The sequence below is a fragment of the Pteropus medius genome, unplaced genomic scaffold (assembly GCF_902729225.1).
Source record: "Pteropus medius unplaced genomic scaffold, Ma_sr-lr_union100, whole genome shotgun sequence".
Taxonomy (NCBI): Eukaryota; Metazoa; Chordata; class Mammalia; order Chiroptera; family Pteropodidae; genus Pteropus; species Pteropus medius.
This window is the reverse complement of record NW_024349804.1, coordinates 12,708,496-12,729,826: the sequence shown is the minus strand read 5'-3', so window position 1 is coordinate 12,729,826 and position 21,331 is coordinate 12,708,496. Positions and strand designations below refer to the sequence as shown.

Here is a 21,331-nt window from a genome sequence, read left to right as displayed (position 1 = left end):
AACAGGGGAGACAGTTCCAGTGACCAGAAGGTGTCCTCAGAACATGGGACAGAGGGAGTTGGGACCCAAGGAAGGGCAGGTATTGGAGTCAAGACAGAAGGAAAAGAGGCTGGGGCTGGGGACCCTGAAGGATTCCCTCAAACTTCTTGTGACCTCCCAGCCACCTAGATGTCGTCTCAGAGCGTTCTAGAGGCATCTCAAAGCCTTGGACCCCAACCCCATCACACTGCTGATTTGAACTGAATTATTTATTGAATAGACTCAAACCCTGAAAGCTTTTCAGTCAGCACCTCTCTCGATCCCAGACTTATTTAAGTCAAACTCTGATCTCCATGGTGATGTTAAAGCAAACACAGAAAGAGACTGGCTGGGGAGCGAGAATGTCACTGGTAAAAAGCCAGCCAGACATTTTAAGGTGATGGATTGAAGAAGGCGACGGACCTTTGACACCTACTAAGCGCGGGCGTTTTACACACACAATGTGCTGTCATCTCCATAACGACCTACGAGTCTGTGTCAGGCTCAGTGCACAGAAGAGGCCGGGAGCTCAAAGCAGGGAAGTCACGGACCCAGAATGAACCCAAGACTCATCCGTTGGGGCCCAGACCGACCGAGGAATTCCAGACCCTGAGGGCTCGTTGCCGTCTCAGCCTCTGTCTCTGACAGATCCTCTTCCTGGGCCACCGAAGGGCAAAGGACAGCTCTCATTTTCCTATCTGAAAACTGTGGCTTCGAGAGCACTCGGCATCACCGGCCTAGAAGGACGCTGTCGGCACACCTGCTCTTCATTAGTCCTGACAGTGCTGGGCCCGGAGAGACAGTCTTGACACCCCCGGGCTGCCCACCAGCTTCTGAAACGTGCTGCACACAGCTCAGCTCTGTCCATCTCCCCCTCGGCGCCGTGGAGCCCTGTGAACACCCCCACCCCAGGCCGTCACCCCGTCCGTGGAGGGGGACCTTGCTGCTTCCTTACACTAGTGAGCGTCAAGAGGTCTTCGCGTGACTGCGGTGTGACCGCTCACAGCACTTACTGCTAACTGCAGGTGTCAGAAGAGAGAGAAGCTCACCTGCCACTTGTCCTCTGTCTCTCTAGGAATGTTAAGACATGTAAGACGCATCGTTTAATTAAGGGCAGGGGAGAGGGGGAGAGGGGAGACACAGTGGGAACAGAGAACCAAACCTGATTTTAAATACAACAGCTTAACAACGCAGCACCATTATACATAAACAGAAGCGACCTCAAAATCTCAAGTGCCAGCTCTAGCGGAATACAACACCTATCAGACCGAGTTTCCCAAAGTCTGTTCCATAGAAAACCAGTCCTAGGAAATGCTCACCAGAACAAAAACAGAATAATCATGCAGGGAGGAGGCAAGAGAATTAAAATGCTCATCAAGCCACAATCAGAGACGCAGCGCACTGGCCAGCCGGGCGGCCAGGCCGGGAGGAGTCTGCAGAGCGAAGGGAGGCCTCTGCGGGCATCGCTGACAGCCCATGCCCCACACCTGTGCAGGGAAACAGGGACCACGAGCCAGTCACTCCCCGTGGCTAAAACCGTGCGGAACCTGTGAACTAAACGCCGGAGTGGCCAGCGGGCCTTTCGCTCTCCATGTCCTACGGACTCCTCGCCTCCCTCGCTGTGTGTCCACGTCAAAGGAAATCGGAACTAAAGAGTGACAGACTGAACTCCCCCAACAGCCCCGGCCCCTCTCAGCGTCCCTCTCCCTGTCTGCCTGAGAGGAGACCGCGCTCTGTGGAGCGTGACCCCTTTTCTACTGAAGTCTCCTGACTCTGACCGTGGCGGGGGTGTTGACTTCTCTGCACACTCTCCGCCAAAGGCCCCTCTTCTCCCTGGGCAGGGCCTGGTCTCCCCCCGACTCGGGGACATCTGCCCTGTCCTGCATCAATAATACTTAAATATTAAACTTTACAAATAAAATTCAAATAAAATGAATCCAATTAAACAAAAATTAAATTAAAATTTTAAAGTGAATAAAAAACAAAACAAAATTGCAAGGTTATGGAATCAGATGAGTTGGGGACCCGCCACACGCCACCCCCGGGGACGTCTGAAGTGCTTCGCTGTCTGGGACGCAGCCTCCTCCTGCAGGGAGCCCCCTCAACCCTAGTCTGTCTACAAACGTGAACGACCACTTTCTGGAAAAGCCTGCGAGGACCGGGTATACCTTTCGCTGTCACTCAGCAAACACCCCCTCCCCGCCCCTCCCCCGCCGCCGTGCCCGCCTGCCCCGCCGGTGCTGGGCTTGACCACATTCTCGCAAACGTGACGTGAGCAGGAGCCTTATATAAGGCACCAGGGTAGCTGGCCTGGCCCTCGAGCACCGGCGTTGGGCATGAGAAGAAGGGGTCTCGAGGGCCCTGTGCCATCAGCTCAGGTCCCAGAGCGAAAAACAGATGAGGCAGACCCGCCCCCGCCGGCCCGCAGCCTGGGGGGGGGCCACCCAGCCGCGCCCAGTCTGGAGCAACCGAACCACCGTCACCCAGGCGTGTGAGAACTAGGGCTTCGTGAATGCCTCTGCGTTTGGGGGCGGCTTGTCACGCAGCATTATTGCCACAATAGCTGACTAATACACCATCCTATAGAAATACTGTTCTAAGAATCGTACTTTGAGACATAAAATAAAAAAGCATAAAAACCATTCTTAGGACGAAACATCCTTGGAAGGTGCTGGGAACGAGTGACTGGCACAGGCCAGGAGCCCCAGGCACATGTCTTAAAACTAAGCGTCCGGGAGGGGCCCTGGGCCCTTCGCAACGCAGACGCGGGGCCGGAGAACCAATCAAGCCGCCCAGCGGAAGATGGCACGGGGTACGAAGGCCAAGTACCAGAGGAGGCGGCCCGAGCGGTCGGTGGGCAAAGGGGAGCATGTTCACTCTCACCGGGAGTCGGGAAAATGCAAAATAAAACGACGTGGACCACAGTCTCACCTCCGGCTGACACTGGGGGTCTGACGATTCCAGACCTGGAGCAGCAGCCGCTCCACAGATGCACTGGCAACGGGGAGAGGGACGGGGAGCTGGAGACACACGCTGGATGCTGGCTGCAGCCCGACGACAGGAGCCAAACGGGGGGTGAGGGTTCTCACGCTCCCTCAGCGGGAGGAGGCGCAAACCAGCCAGCTACGTGCGCCCGCGGATGAATTCCCGGGGCCCAGCTGGGAGTATAAATCACATTTCAAAAGGCAACATGATGCCATTTATATCAATTCTTAAAACATGCTAATCTGTGGAACACGCTGATTGTGCACAGACACGTGCGTGTGTGCTTAACATGCAAAGCACACCTGGGGGTGCCCACAGCTATTTCAAGGCAGGGAGGGGGTCCTTGCCAGCAGGCGATGGCGGGGGGCGGGGTGGCAGCAGGCAGGGCAGAATTGGGTTGATCGGAATCTGCAGCGGTGTTTTTCTTTAAGAGGTGGAGACCCCGAACGGAAACAGGTTAACCCCTACCGCGGCTACGGAACCGGCCTGGGGCCACGAGGCTCTGCTGGGTAACAGCCGAAGCTCTACGTTTCAGGGGCTTCGCCATTGTGTTTCCTGCTCACCATCCACTGGCCCGAACTAATCATATGACCCCAAATAACTTCAAGGGAGGCCGGGGAAGACGGGGGGATGCTCAGATTATTGGGTGAGTGCTACAGAATCTGACACACAGGCACCTGGGTGTCTGTTATACTGCATTCTGCACTTTCTGTACACGTTAAAGATGTCACCATTAAATGAAGGTAGAAGAAATCACGCACCCCACCCCAGCGAAAGGGGTGAGATTTCAAAAGTCATTCAGAGAAAACCAGACCCGCACTCACCAAGGTACTCCCCAGGTGCCCTGGCTGAATGTCCCGCCCAAGGTCAAATGTGCCAGTGCCCCAGCAAGGCTGGCATGGCTTCCCTACTATCCTGACTCAGCACTGGCGCAGGCACGGAGTCAACTGGGCTGCGGGGCTAGGGCTCCCATTTCAAATCCACTCAGTGTGAGGTCACACATGGTCCCGGAGGCCGCATCACAGAAAGGTGAGCCAAGGCCAGCTTCCTCTCTGGCTCAGAACGCTCCCAGACTCTTGCTCTGACAGCATCAGAGCCAACTCTGTGCTCCTGGCTTCCACGCCATCCCCTAGGCTGGACGCATACACATGACGGGGCTTCCTGGTCCCAGCAGTGTTTGCCAAGAACCACATCACCACTATCATCATCTCATCCATCATCCATCCATCCATCATCCACTCATCCACCTATCATCCATCCATTCATCTACCATCCATCCATCTACTATCCGTCCATCCATCCATCCATCCATCCACCCACCATCTACCCACCATTCGTCCATCCATTCATCCGTCTATCAAATGCCCAACATGCACAACCTGTGCCAGGGTCTAGGCATCCTGAGATCATCAGAATGGACCTGACAGGTCTTCATCCAATATCGGGTATATTCTGGGGGGCAGGGGACAAACTATACACAAGAACTCCCACGCTCAAGGAGAGACATGATAAAGAATGCCTGGGGGCTGCTTTACACTGAGTAGTGGGTGGCCTCTTAGAGGAACAGAGGTTTATGTTGAGGCGGAATGCCCGCAAAGAGCCAGTACCTGAGGGTCAGTGCCGGGTGCGGTCCAGACAGGCAGCCACAGCAGGCACAGGCCCTTATATGAACCGAGCTGGGCACAGTCAAGGTTCAGTCAGCAGGCTGGTGTGGCTTAAGATTGGGGTGTAAGGGGGAGCATGGGAGGGGCTGGGACGGGGGGCAAGGCAGGAGCAGGGGGTGCAGGGTCTGTGCAGGGGTGTGGCTTGGATGTCACTCCAAGTGCCCCGGGGACCTACTGCAGGATGCTGAGCCTCACTCGTAACCAGCCCGACCCCCAGCTACTCCACATACGCTCGCGGGCCCAGCAGCAGGCAGCGGAGGGGGCCTGTCAGCGGTGCAGACCGGGCAGGTCTGCGAGGCAGGGCCGCAGAGCAGCTACACTTCCTGTGGCCGTTCTCACCCGGGGGGCTGCTAGGGGGCCCCCACACGAGTCCGTGTCTCCCCAGACGGGGCCCTAGTTTTAGAGCTTAGTTTTTAGTTCTAAGACTCCTAAGCACCTCCACTGGGGACAGTGCTGCCTACACGCTGGGCATCGCTCAACTCGCCATGGCTTCCATCCTTCCCAAGAACGTTTAGGAGGCAGCTGAGCCTCGCTGGCCATTTGGTGTCCAGCTCTGGAGATAGACAATGGGGGTCCCGGGACTCTAGCCCAGGCGGCACCGCTGGGAGCTCTGGAAAGCGCCCTGCCGTAGCCCAGACCACACCAGTGTGAGCTTCTGGGCTGGGGCGCAGGCATCAGGCATCTGTAGGCTCCCGGGGACCCTGAAGCCCCAGGTGACCCTAAACCAAATGACAAGTGTCCTCATCATTGTACTCAGGGTGTGCATGGGGACCAGCACCACCCGCATGGCCTGGAACTCAAATGAGATGCAGAGCCCCAGGCCGTCCCGGGCTGAGGATTTGGAACCCGAACACGACAAGACCCCCAGGTGACTTGTGTGCAGCTAGAAGTCCACAGGAGGTGGATTCTTAACCGGGGACACGTGGCCTGTCCCCGTGGGGGAAAAAATGGTCCACGAGGGGTGTGTAAAAACGTACTCTTTTTATATATAAAGCACGTGTCACATACAGGCCTTAGACAGAAATACAGTTAGGAAGACAAGGTTGTTGGGAGCTGAGCTAACTTGGCGAGCTCCGAGATAAGCGGCACTAAACTATTTGAAACACTCAGTGTTTTCCAAGAAGGGAGTTGTGAGAGCTTCATTGTTTTGCAGGATGAGTAATCTGGCTGACCTTGGGTCTTGACTGCTGTGTTCTCATTGCGATGCTGTTAAGTAGCGTGTGGTAAATAAACTCGGGGACACAGACACAGCTTGAATCTGTGCCCCCTCCTGCAGTTCTGTCTGTCTTCTTTCTTGTCCTCAGTCCCTGCTCCCCCTTTCAGGTACCCTCAATTACTTCGTCGGCTGGCTCCGACAAGTGGCGCCCGAACAGGGACCTGAACACGGGGGAGAACAGCTAGGACGTGCCGCAGGGTAAGGCGCGCGCACGCGGAATCTGGGGGCCTAAGAGTCCTGTAGGCGGCCAACCGTAAGTACGCAGGAGTATTGTGATATAGAAACTGAAACAGAAACTTAAAGAAGTAAAAATGGGCCAAGGAAATAGTCGACTGCTTTTTGTACAAATGCTTAAAAATATGCTTAGGGTAAGAGGGGCCTAAGTGGGCCAGCGACAATTAACTAAGTTCTTGCAGTTTGTAGAAGAAGTATGTCCCTGGTTTCCGGAAGAAGGGACTGTAGATTTAGAAACCTGGAAAAGGGTAGGACAAAAATTGCAAGATTATTATGATGTTCATGGGCCTGGTAAGGTCCCGGTGGAAACTTTTGGGTTGTGGACCCTCGTCCGAGACTGCTTAGACCCCCGACATGAGAGGGACAGATGGCGAGAGCATGGCGCCCCGGGTCCTGAGGCCTCCCCTGAAGTGGAAGGCTCCAATGGTAAGCCTCAGGATGAGAGCGAGCCCTCGGCGCCGCCTGACGAAGGTTTAGGCGCGCACTATCCTGCCTTGTTTTGGGGGGATGAGGAAGATCCTCTCGACCCCGGGGATGGGGTGCAATTAGGAGAGGAGTCTGCTAGGTGCCATGGGGGTGACAACCTGCTGCCCTTTGAGGCGTTTGTGGATGATCCGTTGGGAGGAAAACAGATAGCAAAATTGGAAAAGAAAATAGAGGCGTTGACACAACAATTTAAAGCCTTTGGCTGTGAGTCACCTGGGCCACCTCGAACGCCTCCTCCTGCTGTGATAGCTGGATTGGACCCCCTTTTGGTTAATATGAATAAAGGACAACATTTGACCCCTTTAAAATTACCTGGATCTACTGCCCCGCTCCGTTCAGGGTTAGAGCAAGGCCTTCGGCAGGCAGCTGCCGCCGGAGAGTCCATTCCTGGGTTCTCTTTGATGGCTTTTCCTGTTTATGATGCACAAGACCAGCAAGGACAGGCCCAAAGGGTTCATGAGCCTGTTTCTTACAAGACGCTGAAAGAACTTAAGACCGCTTGTGCTCAATATGGGGCGACGGCTCCTTTTACCCTGGCTCAGGTTGAGAGCCTCTGTGCCGGGGCTTTAACACCATGGGATTGGAAGACGATTGCTCGTGCCTGTTTGTCGGGAGGCAATTTCCTCCTCTGGGATGCTGGGTATCGAGAGGAATGCGATAAGACAGCCAGGTTGAATCATCAAGCTAATAATGGAATCACTTATGAGATGTTAGCAGGGGAAGGACAATATCGGGATAACGCTCAACAGTTAGGGTATCCAGTTGGTGCTTATGGGCAGATCAACACTGCAGCAAAGAGGGCTTGGACTATGTTACCTGATTCTGGACAAAGAACTAAAGAACTTTCTAAAGTAAGGCAAGGACCCGATGAGCCATATCAGGATTTTGTAGCTCGTCTGCTTACAGCCTCCTCCCGCCTAATTAGGGACCAAGAGGCAGGCACGGTCCTGGTGAAACGGTTAGCTTATGAAAACGCTAACTCTGTATGCCAGACGGCCTTGAGGCCTTTCAGGAAGAAGCGTGACTTAGGGGATTATATCCGACTGTGTTCGGATATCGGGTCGTCCTATCAGCAGGGTGTTGCTTTTGCTGCCGCAGTCCAAGGTCTCACCATAAAAGATGTTTTATTGAATCAGCAGAAAAAAGAGAAACAAGGCAACAAGTGTTTTGGGTGCGGACGCCCCGGTCATCAGGTGAGGGACTGCCTTACCAAAAACGGCAGGGGAAAAGGAAGGGAGCCTGGGGTGTGTCCCAAATGCAGGAGGGGAAAACACTGGGCAGGAGATTGTAAGTCTAAGACCAATGTGGCGGGCCCCTTTATTCAGGGAAACGGACGGAGGGGCCAGCCCCGGGCCCCGAAGCAGTGTTACGGGGCAACGCAAACATTCATCCCTCAACAACAGGGAGATCCGTTCTCTCACTGGCCCGAGCCACCGCAGGAAGCAGCCAGATCGTACACCAACGTGACTCGTGTCCGCAGCTGCACAGCGTTCCTTCCTATGGAATTAACCCTAGAGGTTTAAAACCTCATCGATTATGGCAGATGGATGTGACTCACATCCCTGAATTTGGAATATTGAAATATGTGCATGTATCTATAGACACCTACTCGGGATTTGTTATGGCCACCGCCCAAACTGGCGAGGCTGCTCAGCATGTGATCTCCCACTGTTTAAAATGCTTTGCTGTTGCAGGCCAACCGTCTATCATTAAAACTGATAATAGTACAGGATACACCAGTCAATCCGTCCAGAGTTTCTGTACCCAGATGGGCATTATTCATAAAACAGATATTCCATATAACCCTCAAGGACAAGGCATTGTTGAAAGATGCCGTGATGCCCTCAAAAATCAAAACACTAAAATAAAAAAGGGGGAGACCTGCCCGGTTTCTCCACAAATGCTCAAAACTAATCGACGTGGCCCCGACCCAGTATTAATATGGGGACGAGGGCATGTTTGTGTTTTTCCACAGGATGCAGCAAATGCCAGGTGGTTGCCGGAGAGGTTGGTCCGTTTCGCCGCTCCACCAGACACCCGGCGGGATGACCCTAACCTTGATCTTGCTGAGCCTGGCGATGGCAGCTGAGGGTGCAGTTTAGTGGACATACTTTCCTGACCCACCTCTCTTACATCCAACAATGTGGCAAGGACCAGATGTCATTGTGAATGAACAACACATCGCTGCTGGACATGCCATCTATGAGGAGGGTGATTGGACTAATCGTTGCAGAAATACTTGCTATTATATCTGTTATACCTACTGCTGCCACCGCTGCGGTGGCTCTTACACAAACTGTACAAACTGCTCATTATGTCAATGATTTGTCTAGAAATGTTACTTTAGCATTGGGAACACAGGAAAATATAGATAGAAAATTAGAACAAAAGTTAGATGCTCTGTATGAGACAGTGGAATACCTGGGTGATGAAATCCGGGTCTAAAAATTAGATCTCAGCTAGAATGTCATGTGGTGTACCATTGGATCTGTGTCACATCTAGAAGATATAATGAGACCAGTCATGACTGGGATCGAGTAAAATATCATTTAAAAGGCATGTGGCACAATGCTAACGTATCCTTAGATTTAATTAACCTGCATAAAGAAATACAAGGACTTAACAATGCTAAAGCTCTGCAATTTGACGCTGATAAATTAGCCACTGAATTTTTGGATCTCCTTAAGGGCCTCGTCCCCTCATGGTCTTCCTTCTATCAGCTGGCTGCTTCTGTCTTGACTAGAGGGGCCTGTGTAACTGTTGTCTTGTGCCTGCTTCCTTCTCTACTGAAATACTTCATTAGTGCCATGTTAAAACTTCAGGCCGACCTACATCATGTAAGGATTCGATATATGGCTTGAAAGATGGACATCTCCCTCCCGCGGGGGCTGGTAGTCAAAGACGGGTAAGACTCCCTCAGAGGCTGGACAACCTAAGACAGGGCGTGCATGACGGAATGCACGCACCGATGACGGGTAAGTTCCAGATCTGGTGAGCGGATCACCTAAGACAGGCACAGTCACCCTGCGCCAGAACCAGGAGGGTTCGGGCATTTAAAAAATAAAGAAGGGGGAGCCGAGCTAACTTGGCGAGCTCCGAGATAAGCGGCACTAAACTATTTGAAGCACTCGGTGTTTTCCAAGAAGGGAGTTGTGAGAGCTTCATTGTTTTGCAGGATGAGTAATCGGGCTGACCTTGGGTCTTGACTGCTGTGTTCTCATTGCGATGCTATAAGTAGTGTGTTTTGAATAAACTCGGGGACACAGCTTGAATCTGTGCTCCCCCCCGCGATTCTGTCTGTCTTCTTTCCTTTCCCCAGTCCATGCTCCCCCTTTCAGGTACCCTCAATTACTTCGTCAGCTGGCTCCGACACAAGGTCTCAAAGGCCCCCCGCGGGAGGCACTGGGTGACCGCGGACGAGCGAGCACCGGCTCCGTAGTGGGCTTACGCAGGGCCTGCCGCGGGTGCTGGCCTCTGCTCCTTGTCAGGGGCACGCCCGTCCCCGTCTACCCAGGACTGGTCCCAGGTTTCAAACTGAAAGTCCAGCATCCTAGGAACCCCCTCAGCTCCCAGCGGTCACCCTATCTGTCCTCGTGCCCGGTAGTGAGAACCCCAAACCATGGGGGAACCGGCGACACCCTCCCGCAAGGCAGGCAGGGAGCACGAGAGGTCATTTATAGATCGTTTTGGTCTTAATTTTCGTATGGCAAACACTATCTATCTGCATCTTAAATACGGCACAGCTCTACCGGGGAGCAGGTACGCAGGGCACACGAGCTCTTCGGGTGTGCTGTGAGCGCCCACGTTCTTCTCTGCTGGTCACAGCAGCCTCCGGCTCTGCCCGCCGCGGCCCTCCCCCGTCCTGGGCTCAGACAGGTGTTGGCCACGGGGAGCAGAGGCAGGGAGCAGGCACGACGAGGCTGCGGGCATGTGCACCGCAAGTCCCTGGGGTCTGGCGAGGGGAGAGGCTCGGACAAGAGCAGGGGCAGCAGGGGTTGAGCTGGGAGGGTGGCTGGGACCCTGCTGAGGACGAAGACGTGGAAAGGGAGCATGGCTGAGGGGACAGAGATGGGACGGGAGCAAGAGCCATCTAGGAAATCAGATCCGGGTCCTACGGCCAAGTTTGATGACGAGCTGTGCAGTGAGCTGCCTGCCGGGGGGCGGGGGGTGCCGTGCCCCCCAGAGACTGTGCGTGTGACAGTTTGGGAAAGGGTGTGCGCCGATGTAATCGAGTTAGAGATCCTCAGGTGAGGTCGCCCTGGCCCAGCCGGGTGGCCCTAAACGCAGTGACGAGCATCCTCATGAGGAAAAGGCAGAGGACAAGACGGAGGAGAGGCCGTGGGGAGGTGGAGGCAGAGCCCGGAGCAGGGACCGGAGGACGACCCGCCACCGGGAGCTGGGGGAGGCAGGGAATGTCCTGTCCGAGAGCCTCAGCGGGGAGTGCGGCCCCGCCCACACCTTGGTTTCCAACTGGTGGCCTCCAGGAGCGTGAGAGGACAAACCCCTGCTGTTTCAAAGTCCCCAGTTTGCAGTTATTTGCTCCAGTGGCCCCAGGACACGTGTACGGACTGGACCTGCGGACAGGGCAGGGTGGCCGCGTCTGAGTGAGGGTGCGCTTCCCCAGGCACCATTAGTCCCAGGAGGCTGCAGAGGGAGGCGGGCCAGCTCGGCCACTTCCAACCAGCAGCCGTCCTGGTGGGGAGGAAACGCTGATTCGAAGTGGCCCAGAGGCTGAGAACATCACCCCAGCAGAAGAGAGGCAGAGCACGGGATCATGGAAGCCAGCTGGGGGGGGGGGGGCGACACTGCTGATGTGCGGCCCACAAAATAGAGGACAATTAAAGATGCACTCAGCTAAGATTTCAGAAAGCCTTTTCCAGAACGTAAATATCGTATCTGTCATTAAAAATGCATTTCTTGTGATTGCCCAGAATTCCTGGGAGGCTCAGCGCACATTCGGGAACCGCGTCTTGAATAACCACGTGTGACATGCGTTCCCCGGGCACGGCGCCGTGGACCTCCACGTACATGTGCCTTCACCGGCAGGCACAGGGCGGTGGCCCCCCAGCAAGAGACCAGGACCATCTGGCCCCTTCTGAACAACAGTCACACAAGCCCCCCAAACAAGAGGAGGTGAGCAGACAATGCTCGCAAGAGAAAACGTGATCAGCAATTAAACACAGGGAACTCCACATTAAAACGACACTGCCGTGTGCTTGGGCCGTTTGGTCAGCAAGCTGTAGGACCCTTGCCGGCCCGGAGGAGGGGTGCTGCCTGCGAGGGAGGCTTGCCTTCCCGCAGGGAAAGGACGTGGGCCTGCAACAGGCCAGCTCTAACTCTGCTCACATGCTCCAGCTCGGCAGGGCAGCTCCCTGCGATTCATTCCCGGGAACAAAATGAAATGGAAAACGACGTGCCTGAATTTTTCACGGCGGCATCATGGCTGGGCATTAGGATGAACCAACTCAAGGGGCTGGTTCACGGCCATAAAAAAATGATGACGCGGACGATGATACGACGCGGAAACTCTGGGAACACGTCACGCGTACGAAACAGAGGAGAACGCAGGACTTTTTGCGATGCCTAATTATACGGACAGCATCGAAAAGATGCGATAAACAGACGGTGATCGTGCCCGACGGGTGGGGTCGATGACTCATGCTGTCGCATCTATTTTTAATAAGGGAGAGGAAGCGTCTCAGAGGACAGACAGTGACGAGAGGAAAAAGGGAAATTAAAGTCTGTTGACTCGCTGTGAAAAAAACTAAATTTAGATGGTGCGCTGTCCGGGGACGGTTTCTACATCTCTCATCGGTCCTCGCGACCTCCCGCTTTACCAGGGACACCTCTTCACCCCCATTTCTGGGGCAGGGAGCCTCAGGCCACGGGCGGGAGGAGGAGCCCTCGTGGGAGCAGCTCCGAGGTGGTGGTTTGACCTCTTGGCCTCCCCACCAGCGCCTGAAGAATTCTGAGGCTGGAGCCCACAAACAAGGAGTCCAGCTCCCCAGGCCGTCGGGCTGGCCGAGGTCGGTCCCACCCCCACCCCGGGCCACGAGGACCCACAGCAAATTGTAACTGCACCCAACAACTCCGTCCTCATAAGCACAGATGACACCAGGAAAGGCAACGGTTACGATGCCCTCATTTCCTGTCTCCGGCCAGGCTGAGACTCTGCGGGACGGGAGCCAGTGCCCCTGCAGGCCCCCGCCCTTCAGCACTCACTGACGCGCAGGACGGGGGGCGAATGAGGTTGCTGAGGGATCCTGCTTGGGGAGGACAAGACGCAGGTGCTTCTGTCCACTTGGCAGCCATGGGGACCCATCCTTGGGCTGTCTACCTAGCAAGAGGGGCCCTCCACGGGCCGGGCCTTCCCCTGAACCAGTCCTGGAATGCAACCCTCGAGGACCAGCCGAGGGGGTGTCACCAGAACGGCACTGCTCACGTCCCCAAGGAGTGCCTCACCTGGCACTGGAGGGGAGGCCTGACAGCAAGCCTCCGACCTCTCCTTGGTGGCGAGCGGCTTCAAGGTGCGAGACGAAAAGCTACCGAGACACAGAGTAACGGGGGCGGGGGGGCGGGAAATCGTCTGTCCTCTGCAGGACCGTGGCCGGGGCTGGCACCTTCCCCCGGGGCTGGAGGAGGACCTGGAGGAGCAGGCGGCTGGGTTCGGAAGGAGAATCCGTGCGAGAGGCTGGCTCGGTTGGCGCTTCGGGGTAGGGTAAGAAAACTCAGGGCAGCACGAGCACCTCGACCCCCGCCCTCGGCCTCGCGAGCACCACGGGTGACCACGCCGGCTGGCCCCGAGGCGACAACGTGCCTTACACAGCCAAGAAAGGACCCAGCTCCAGGTGCGATTCCCAAAGCCTCCTGGAAACCACTCGCTGAGAACCAGCGGAAGGGACCACGGAGCCCTTTCGCTAAGAGCCGAGCCAGCAGCCGGAAATGAGTCACCGCGGGGTGGCCGCGCACGCGTCGGGGTCCTGACCAGCAGGCTCTGGTGGGTTTTCATGGGTTTCTAACAGAAACGTGAGCCATGACTCGAGAAACCCGTCCTGGAAACGAGAACGGTTCGATGAGAAGGTGGGCCTGGCCTGGGAGCACCGCCCGGGACGCCGGGCACCCTCGTCCCCGTCCCTGACGAGCAGACGTAAACGCCGAAGATGACAGTCACGGAAATGGCTTCCCAAAGCCTCCTCCCCTCCCGCCTCGTTCACGGCATCACGGGGCTGCCCAGCATTCCTGGACTAGAGATTCACATTTCAGAAATAAAGCCATCCCCCTGCCCCCGTCGCCGGCAGGTTATTTATTTACCAAGCTCTTCGCTGAGCCGGGAAGAAAGCGAGCCGCCTGCCCCTGCACAATGAGGCTAATCACGCGCCGTGGGCGCCCGGGGCTGTGGCTGGAGCTCCGAGCCACGATGCGGTGACCTGAATTCACAGCGCGAACCCACTGCCTCCCGGGGGAAGAGGGGGAGGGGCGAAAGCAGAAAGCGCAGAAGGCAAAGCAGCTTTCTGACCGGCTGTCTGTTCCCCAGCGCTGTGCGTGTCCACTGACGAAACCGTCCATTTGTCTTCCGGCCACAGGAAAGTCACCAGGCCGCCCACTCACTGGGCCGCTCTGGCCGGGCTTCGGGATCTCAGCCCTCAGCCTCGGGAGACGCGCGGGAGAAAGGCCCACCCTCGGGCTGACTTACCGCCACAGAGAACTTTCCAGAACCTTCCCCATGTCTGCGTGGTAATACTTCGTCAGGATCAAGATCACCTGTGGCAGCAACAGAAAGAGACAGGCAGAGATCAGAGGGTCTCGAGGTTCTGGATGAGGGATGTCTGACACTCCGCCCACCCTCTCAGGGCTGGGGGTCTCTGGGGCGTCAGCGGTCCGGGCCTTGCCGGCCAGCATCCCCGAGGGACCCGGCCACCATGTGCCCGAGCACTGAGACATCAAGCTGGTTTCCGCCCTGAAGCCTCGTTTCTGCTCTCCAGAATGGCTCTGGGGACATCGCAGTCCTTGAGGTCCACCCAGCAGCTGCGACTCGGTGGGAATTCAAACCCGGCCCTGGAGGACCCCAGCTGTGGTCAACGGGCCACCGCAGGCGCTGGTCCCGCGGGAGCAGAGAACAAGCGGGCCAGGCTTCTGGGGGGGTGCCCTGCCTCTCTCCCGCCTCGGGCAGCCCCTCGGCCGGCCGGGAACCGACAAAGAGTGGGCAGGGAGCACGTGCTGCCACCGCTCTGCTCGGAGCAGCGGCTGATGGCAGAGCCGGTGGCAGCGGGCGGGGAGGGCGAGAAGGACAGCGGAGACAATTGGAGCGGTCCGCGAATCACCCGTGGCGCACACTTTCTTCATGGCCGTTAAACTATTCACCCCGGGCCCAGCCTAACGGAGGTGATGTCACTGCAGCCTGTGCAGAAAACTCGGCCGTTCATAAGTGAGAGATAAGTGTGTTTACGAGCACCCCAAAGTTCTTCCAAACGCATGAAGGATTTGGGGCCCGCAGGCAAGAGCCTCTCCCAATGACTTCACCAGCCCCTGCATTTCCCGGTCCCTCAGATCTCCTTTTGCTCACTGCCAGGCCCTATCAGCTGCTCCTAACATCCCATTGCCATGGGAACCCTGGGAGGTAAAGAGGGAACACCCCCTGGTCCCCAGCACAGCCGCTAGCCTGGTTCATTTGGGGTCGCCGCACTGGCCATCGCCAAGCTTGGCCCCTCTGCTCTCGGCGTGGCTGCTGCAGACCCCTGGCCGGCCCCTCTTTGGCTGGTGATTGAAGCAGGGATGAGGGACCCCAACCAAGAGGGACCGCGCGCATTTCAGAGGCAGGATGATTAAAACGAGCGCGGCCGCGCCGGCCGAGGCGTGGGGGCGGGGGCTCCTCTCCCCCGCCAGGCCCCCGAGCCGAGTGAGGGGGACGCCTCTGAAGATCCAGGGAGCGGGGAGCACAGCGGGGCCCACCGCAGGAGGCGCGTCTTTTTAACCTGCTGATTTATATTTCACAGTCTCGCCGTTCCCAGCGGGGATTTCGAGGAGCCAGAGCGTGACAGCTGGGAGGACCTCAAAGTCCATCATCCTCAGCCCGGCATCCTTACCAAGCCCCCGCCATCGGGGCTCTGCTGGCACGCCTCGAGGGCTGGGGGACTCGTCCCGTACCTCCGCCTTGCGGACTTGGTCTGGACGCGCCCCCCACCCGTGCCCTCCCGGGCGAGACCCTCCACTCACGCCCACTCCGCTCCCTCCCAAGCTCCAGCGACTCCCGGCTTCTGCACAAGCTGTTCATCGTGGGACCCTCTTGCCCAACCCCCACGCCCGCTACCCACCTTTCAGATCTCGGTCTAACAGACACCACCTCCGGGAAGTCTCCGAGACCCCTGCCCCGGGCCCTGCCCTCTCCCGCTCCCAGCACAGCTCACGGGAGCTGCCCCGCCACCCGATGATGGCCCTGTGCGGGGAGCGGGGGCGACCGGTCTCGTATGTGCCGGTGCTGGACACGGCGCCTGCAGGATCCCTGTGACGAAGGCGGTAAAGCCAGGCAGGCGAGTGCCCTGTGCAGGGAGTCCCCGCCCTGCTCTGGCTGCCTCCTCACAAGTCACCCCCTTCCGCAGGGGACACTGTCCACTCTTCACGCAGGAGGACAGCATCCCAACTCTGCATCTGGCAGCAGGAGGACCCCTCTGCTTTGGGGTCAGACCCTTCAGGCCCGATGCAGCTCAGTTTCCTGGTCTACGATAAGGAAATAAGTCCCTCTGATCCTCCCGAGAGGTGAGGATGGAGCTCCCGAGAAGGGACCCATGCCCTCGTCAGCGCTTGGTGACACCAGCTTCGTCACCGATGTCCTGGCCCGGGTGATGTGGTTTATAGCCGTCAACTCTCGCTACACCCTGAACACAAAGCAGCTCGTTTTACCCCCACGTGACAGAGGAAGACGGGAACGCAGAGCAAGCTCACGTCCTGTGCCAAACACGACACAGCCAGTATGCAGTCCAGCTGGGCTGGGACCCAAGGACGTGACTTCAGAGCCGGGGCCTTTAACTGCCAGGCGGAGACCACGTTTTCAGAAGAGACGTCTATTAAAAGTTGTTTTAAAGAATTAAAAAGCTTGACGGGTCCTCGACTAACAGCTCTGGAGATGAAATGTCCCAGGAGCTAGTTTTCCAGTGGCTGGTGTGTTACCGGAGCCCCCTGTGCTTTGGTCAGAGTGGGAGAAAACTCTGGAATGTGAGTTGGGGCTGCCGCGTCCCGGCCACCGCCAAGGGTCCCCTTCCACCCGCGGCGCCTGGGCCGGAGCTCTTCCAAACGGGCAGAACGTCCGGAGGGAGACAGGCATCGAGAGCCAGCCCCACCCGAGGGCACAGTGCCGTCCTCACCGCAGCCCCTCGGGCCCCACCTCACCCCTGCGTGCCATCTCACGTCTGGTCCTCCGGGCCCTGGCGGGTGGGGTGCTGGGCGCCTCCCCCATCCCAGCGCCGCTGCTACCACGCCCGTCTCGCTGTCGCAGAGACCGAGGACAGAGCTGCCAAGTCGCCTGCCCCGCAGCGCACGCGGCAGGACCAGGGCCTCTCAGGGCGGGTCCGGGGCTTCTGTGGGTTCACTTCTCCTCCCTCCCCACATCCCTGTGGTGCTGCCTTCAGGTGTGGGATGTGCAGATGCTCCTGGCTCCCCTGGGAGCACTGTCTCCCAGAAAGGCCGACTGTGACCCCGTGAGAGAAGCCAACCGCTCCAGACTTCCTCGAACCCCATCCCCAGCCCTGAGGCTGCTGGCCACGGGTTTCCAAGGCCGTCGGCCCTGAAGGGAAGTCCCGGGGGCACCCTGCCTCTGCCCTCAGTCAGTGTCCTGCCAGGCGCCCCTGACGGCTGGAGACACGCGCTCTCTGCGGGGGCAGCTCTGAGCTGTGAGCCGGCTTAACCCCGGCACGTCGTCTTACGAAGGGTGGCTCCGCAAGTGTGCCTGCCCGTCTCAGGACGAGAGATGTCCAGACCACGTCCACCGTAGGGCCCTGAGCCCCCACGGCAGCTTCCCCGTTTGCCTTCCGAGGGCTCAAGGATAATCGGAAAAATCACACATACTCTGAGCCAATGCAGCTGTCGGTCAGGAAGCGCACTACACATGAAGAGCATGCATTAATAAATGATTAAAAAAAAAGACAGCGAGATCTCGGGGTTTACTGTGAACTCTGAAATCGGTCTCCCCTCAGAAAAGGGGGAAACCCAGAGGGCCTGGGAGGCCCCGGAAGGCGCCCTGCTGATCCCTCCAGACCCGGCGGGGCAGGCGCCCAGGAGCCCCTGCAGACGCCGACCGCGGGGGACGCCCTGCCCCAGACTCGGTCTGTTTCCAGGCTGACGTCTGAGAAGCTGCACGGACGGATCCTCACCCAAAGGCAGGCCTGGGTCCCCATCTGCTCGCCCACGTGGGAAGCCGGGTCTCGAGAGAGACCATGAGCCATCTGGCGCTGCCTCTGCTCGCAGGGGACAGTCCCCCAGGGCCCCAGAGGGCACTGGGCGTGGCCCAGTGGAATGTAACGAGGCCCGTGACATCGCCTGCAGATGGGACGTGGTTTCCGGGCGCGGGGCCAGGAGGCTGATCTACGGCTGTGGTGAGGAGACAAGGGGCACAGTCTCCCGCCTTCGTGCGTTCACGCGGGCCGCCCCTCGGGGAGCGTCCCGGGGCCGGCGGCCTCCATCTGGCCAGGGCGCACCCCGCTGGCCTGGCTGACCCTTGTGCGAGGCCCGTGCCACTTCTGGGGAGCCCGTCCACGTCCTCGTGCACAGGGGATGACGGGCTGCTGCAGTGACCCCACGAGGCGCTGTTTGGAAAAGACCAAAAATGACCGCGCATCCACCGACGGCCCCGTGCTGGCACGGCCGCCGGGGGAACGGGAGGTCGCCTCGCTGTGCAGAACGGGGGGCGCGCGTGGACACGCGGGGAGGCCCCAGAATGGCGCGCGCTCAGCGGAGGAGCCCGCAGAACAGGCCGTGCGGCCTTTGCACTGGAAAATGGAGAGGTAGAAACCACGACCGGAGCTCTCCACGCGGTTCGGGGAGGAGCTGCACGTCGTGGGGCTGAAGAGCAGGGGCTACGTCCATCTTCCCCCGACGAAGCACGACGACATGCTGGAAGGACGCGCGGGGACTCACGCGCTGCCTCCGGGGGACCGGGGGACAGAGGGCGGGGCACTCGCCAGAGACCTGCTAGTATCTGTGACACCGAACCACGCGCCATCTTCATACACCAGGGCGTGCGTGCCCGTGTGTGTGCGTATGTGTGTGTGCACGTGTGTACGTGCGTGCTCATGTGTGTGCTTGTGTGTGCGTGTATGTGTGTTCATGTGTGTGCATCGTGTGCATGTGCGCTCGTGTGCAGGTGTGTGTATGTGTGTGTGTGCGTGTGTGTGCGTGTGTGCACTGCAGGCTGCAGAGCCACCCAGTGTGCGGTCACCTCTCGGGTGAGGCTGACACACTGGCCCTCGTGTCTGGCCACAGTCCTCCCTCCTGCCCTCGAATCACGGAGCTCTGCTATTTCGTGCCAGCGGGCGGTCGCCATGGCGGGGGCAGGCTCAGCGGCCGATGACAGCACGCACTTAGCAAACGTCCATTTCCTCTCTCCCCCAGTGAGGGTCACTCCGGACATCCACCCCCACCTGAGTGGACGGTGCCTGGGCTACGAAGCAGCCCTGCTCCCTCAGGAGGCAGCGGGCTATGGGGCCAGGTGACGGTGAACGGAGACAGAGCCACCCTAACCCGGACACGCTGTGAACTGCGACGCAGAGGGAGTCGGACCCGCGCAGAGGTGCCACGGCTTCCTCCCCAGTGCCAGCAGGTAAGGGGCGGGGGAGAGCGGGCATTTCCTCCCTTCCTCTCCCGAAAGCCCTGTGCATCAGCCTGTCACTGCCCTGTCCCAGCTTAGAAGCTGAGGGGTGGAGAGGGGCGGAGGCGGCCTGCCCCAGAGGCACACCTGGGAGACAGCAGAATCACGCAGGTCAAGGCCATGGCTCTCTCTAGAACGGCACCCCGAGGAGCTCTCCCCACCAGAGCAATGGGGCAGGGGGCTTCCTGCTGACCCCTGGCCCTTCGAGCGGCTGGCAGGGCCACACCGCACTCCCTGATGAAGGTGGCTGGGCGTGGCCCTGGGCACATTCACCTGAGATGCACCCTCTACAAAGAGAAATCGATTCTGGGTTTAATCACCAGAGAGAGGGACCCAGTTTGTCTCCACCAAAGACCCCCAAGAGAAGGTCAAGGGAATGTCCAGGGACCAGCCTCGGTGAGTCCACCGCCACCCTGCAGACTCCCGGGGCTGCGGGCTCAGGCCACACGCCCCAGGAGCCTCCCAGAGGGCCTCAGCCCCAAGTAGGCCAAGAAAGCACTTTTCAGAGCTGTTGTCAGCACAAGGTATCTATGGGCTGCTCCACAGACCGGCGAGCCTGGGACCCCCGCCTGCCACAGACCGGCGAGCCTTGCACCCTCGCCTGCCAGACCCTCCCCCTGTGCTGCCCCTGCTCCAGGCCCCGACAGAACCTACAGGGCTTCACGAGGAAGTCACTGTGGTCCCGGAGCCCGAGGAATCGTGTCTGAATCCTGGCTCTGTGGCGCGTGAGCTGGGCATTCCTGCACTTAACCTCTCGGAGCCTCAGTGTCCTGTGTGACATGGGGACAATGACGTGACCTTCCAGAGCTGAAGAAAAGATGGGGAAATGAGCGCCATGTGTCCACAGTGGGCCTGCCCTAACTCAGGGTTAGGGTTAGGGTCAGGGTTACATTAGGGTTGGGGTCAGGTTTAAGGTTTGGGTGTGATGGGTTAGGGTTAGGTGGGGTTTAAGGTCTGGGTGTGATGGTTAGGGTTAGGGTGGGGTGTAAGGTCTGGGTATGATGGGGTTAGGTAACCGCTAGTTTCCGGGTTGGGGTGGGGCTGGAGCTGGCGTGTGTATCCCGGGGTTCGGGCGGTCCTTGCTTAGTGATACGTGTACGAAACATCGCGGGTAACTGTAAGTGAGATGCTACCGTGACGTGACGCTGTGGACTCTGTAAGAAGTCTGTAACTGAATAAGTCAGTAAGTGTGAAGCTGCCATTTCGCAGGCGCACCTGCCCGCCTGTCCTCTTCCCTCCCCTCCACCCACCTGGATGGTGATCCTTCTCACTAGGCCGACATACACGCCTCCTCCAGGCAGCCTTCCAGGGTGACTCCAGACTAGGTGGCTGGTATTTGATTATACCCACTGTTCCCACAGCAGGCAGGTGTGAGCTCGAGCGTCACACCTTTGGGGATGGGCCTCATCTCCTGACCTCCTGCTCCTCCCGGACGCCCGGCAGGAAGAGGCCCGTTCCAGGGAAGCGCACGGCTTCGGAGCCGGCCCGTGGGTGCGCCCTCGCTTCCGTGTGGCTTCCCTCCTCACTCCAGTGTCACCTCTTTGTCTGCAACACTAGAGGATAATGGCCACGTGTCCCCACAAGGCCGAGAGGACGATGTGTGATAACACCCGCCTGACACGGAGGAGGCTGACAGCTGACCGCCCCTTCCCTCCCTGACACCAGGCTGAGAGGCGGGCCGAGGCTGCTGGCTGGAGAGACACAGGCCTGGCTGCCCTGCGTGATGCCGTGCCACGTGCCCCGAGTCACCCCGGCTCCAAAGAGGACCCCCGTCATCTCACAAAGCCGGGGCTCATCCGGCCAGTCCGTCTTGGCTGCTGGGGACCCAGGGCAGGGGGACCCAGCTGCAGGAACAGAAGCCAGGGGCCACCC

At 58.4% G+C, this 21,331-nt stretch overlaps 1 protein-coding gene across 3 annotated transcripts in view; it reads right to left on the bottom strand.

Moving 5' to 3' along the window:
- Positions 1–21,331, bottom strand: part of SORCS2 (sortilin related VPS10 domain containing receptor 2) — a 386,735-nt gene that overhangs the window by 174,430 nt on the left and 190,974 nt on the right. For all 3 annotated transcript variants that reach the window (XM_039838002.1, XM_039838000.1, XM_039838001.1), the window contains one exon: positions 14,297–14,364. In XM_039838002.1, coding sequence (XP_039693936.1) covers positions 14,297–14,364 — 68 coding nt within the window. The remainder of the gene's footprint in view (positions 1–14,296; positions 14,365–21,331) is intronic.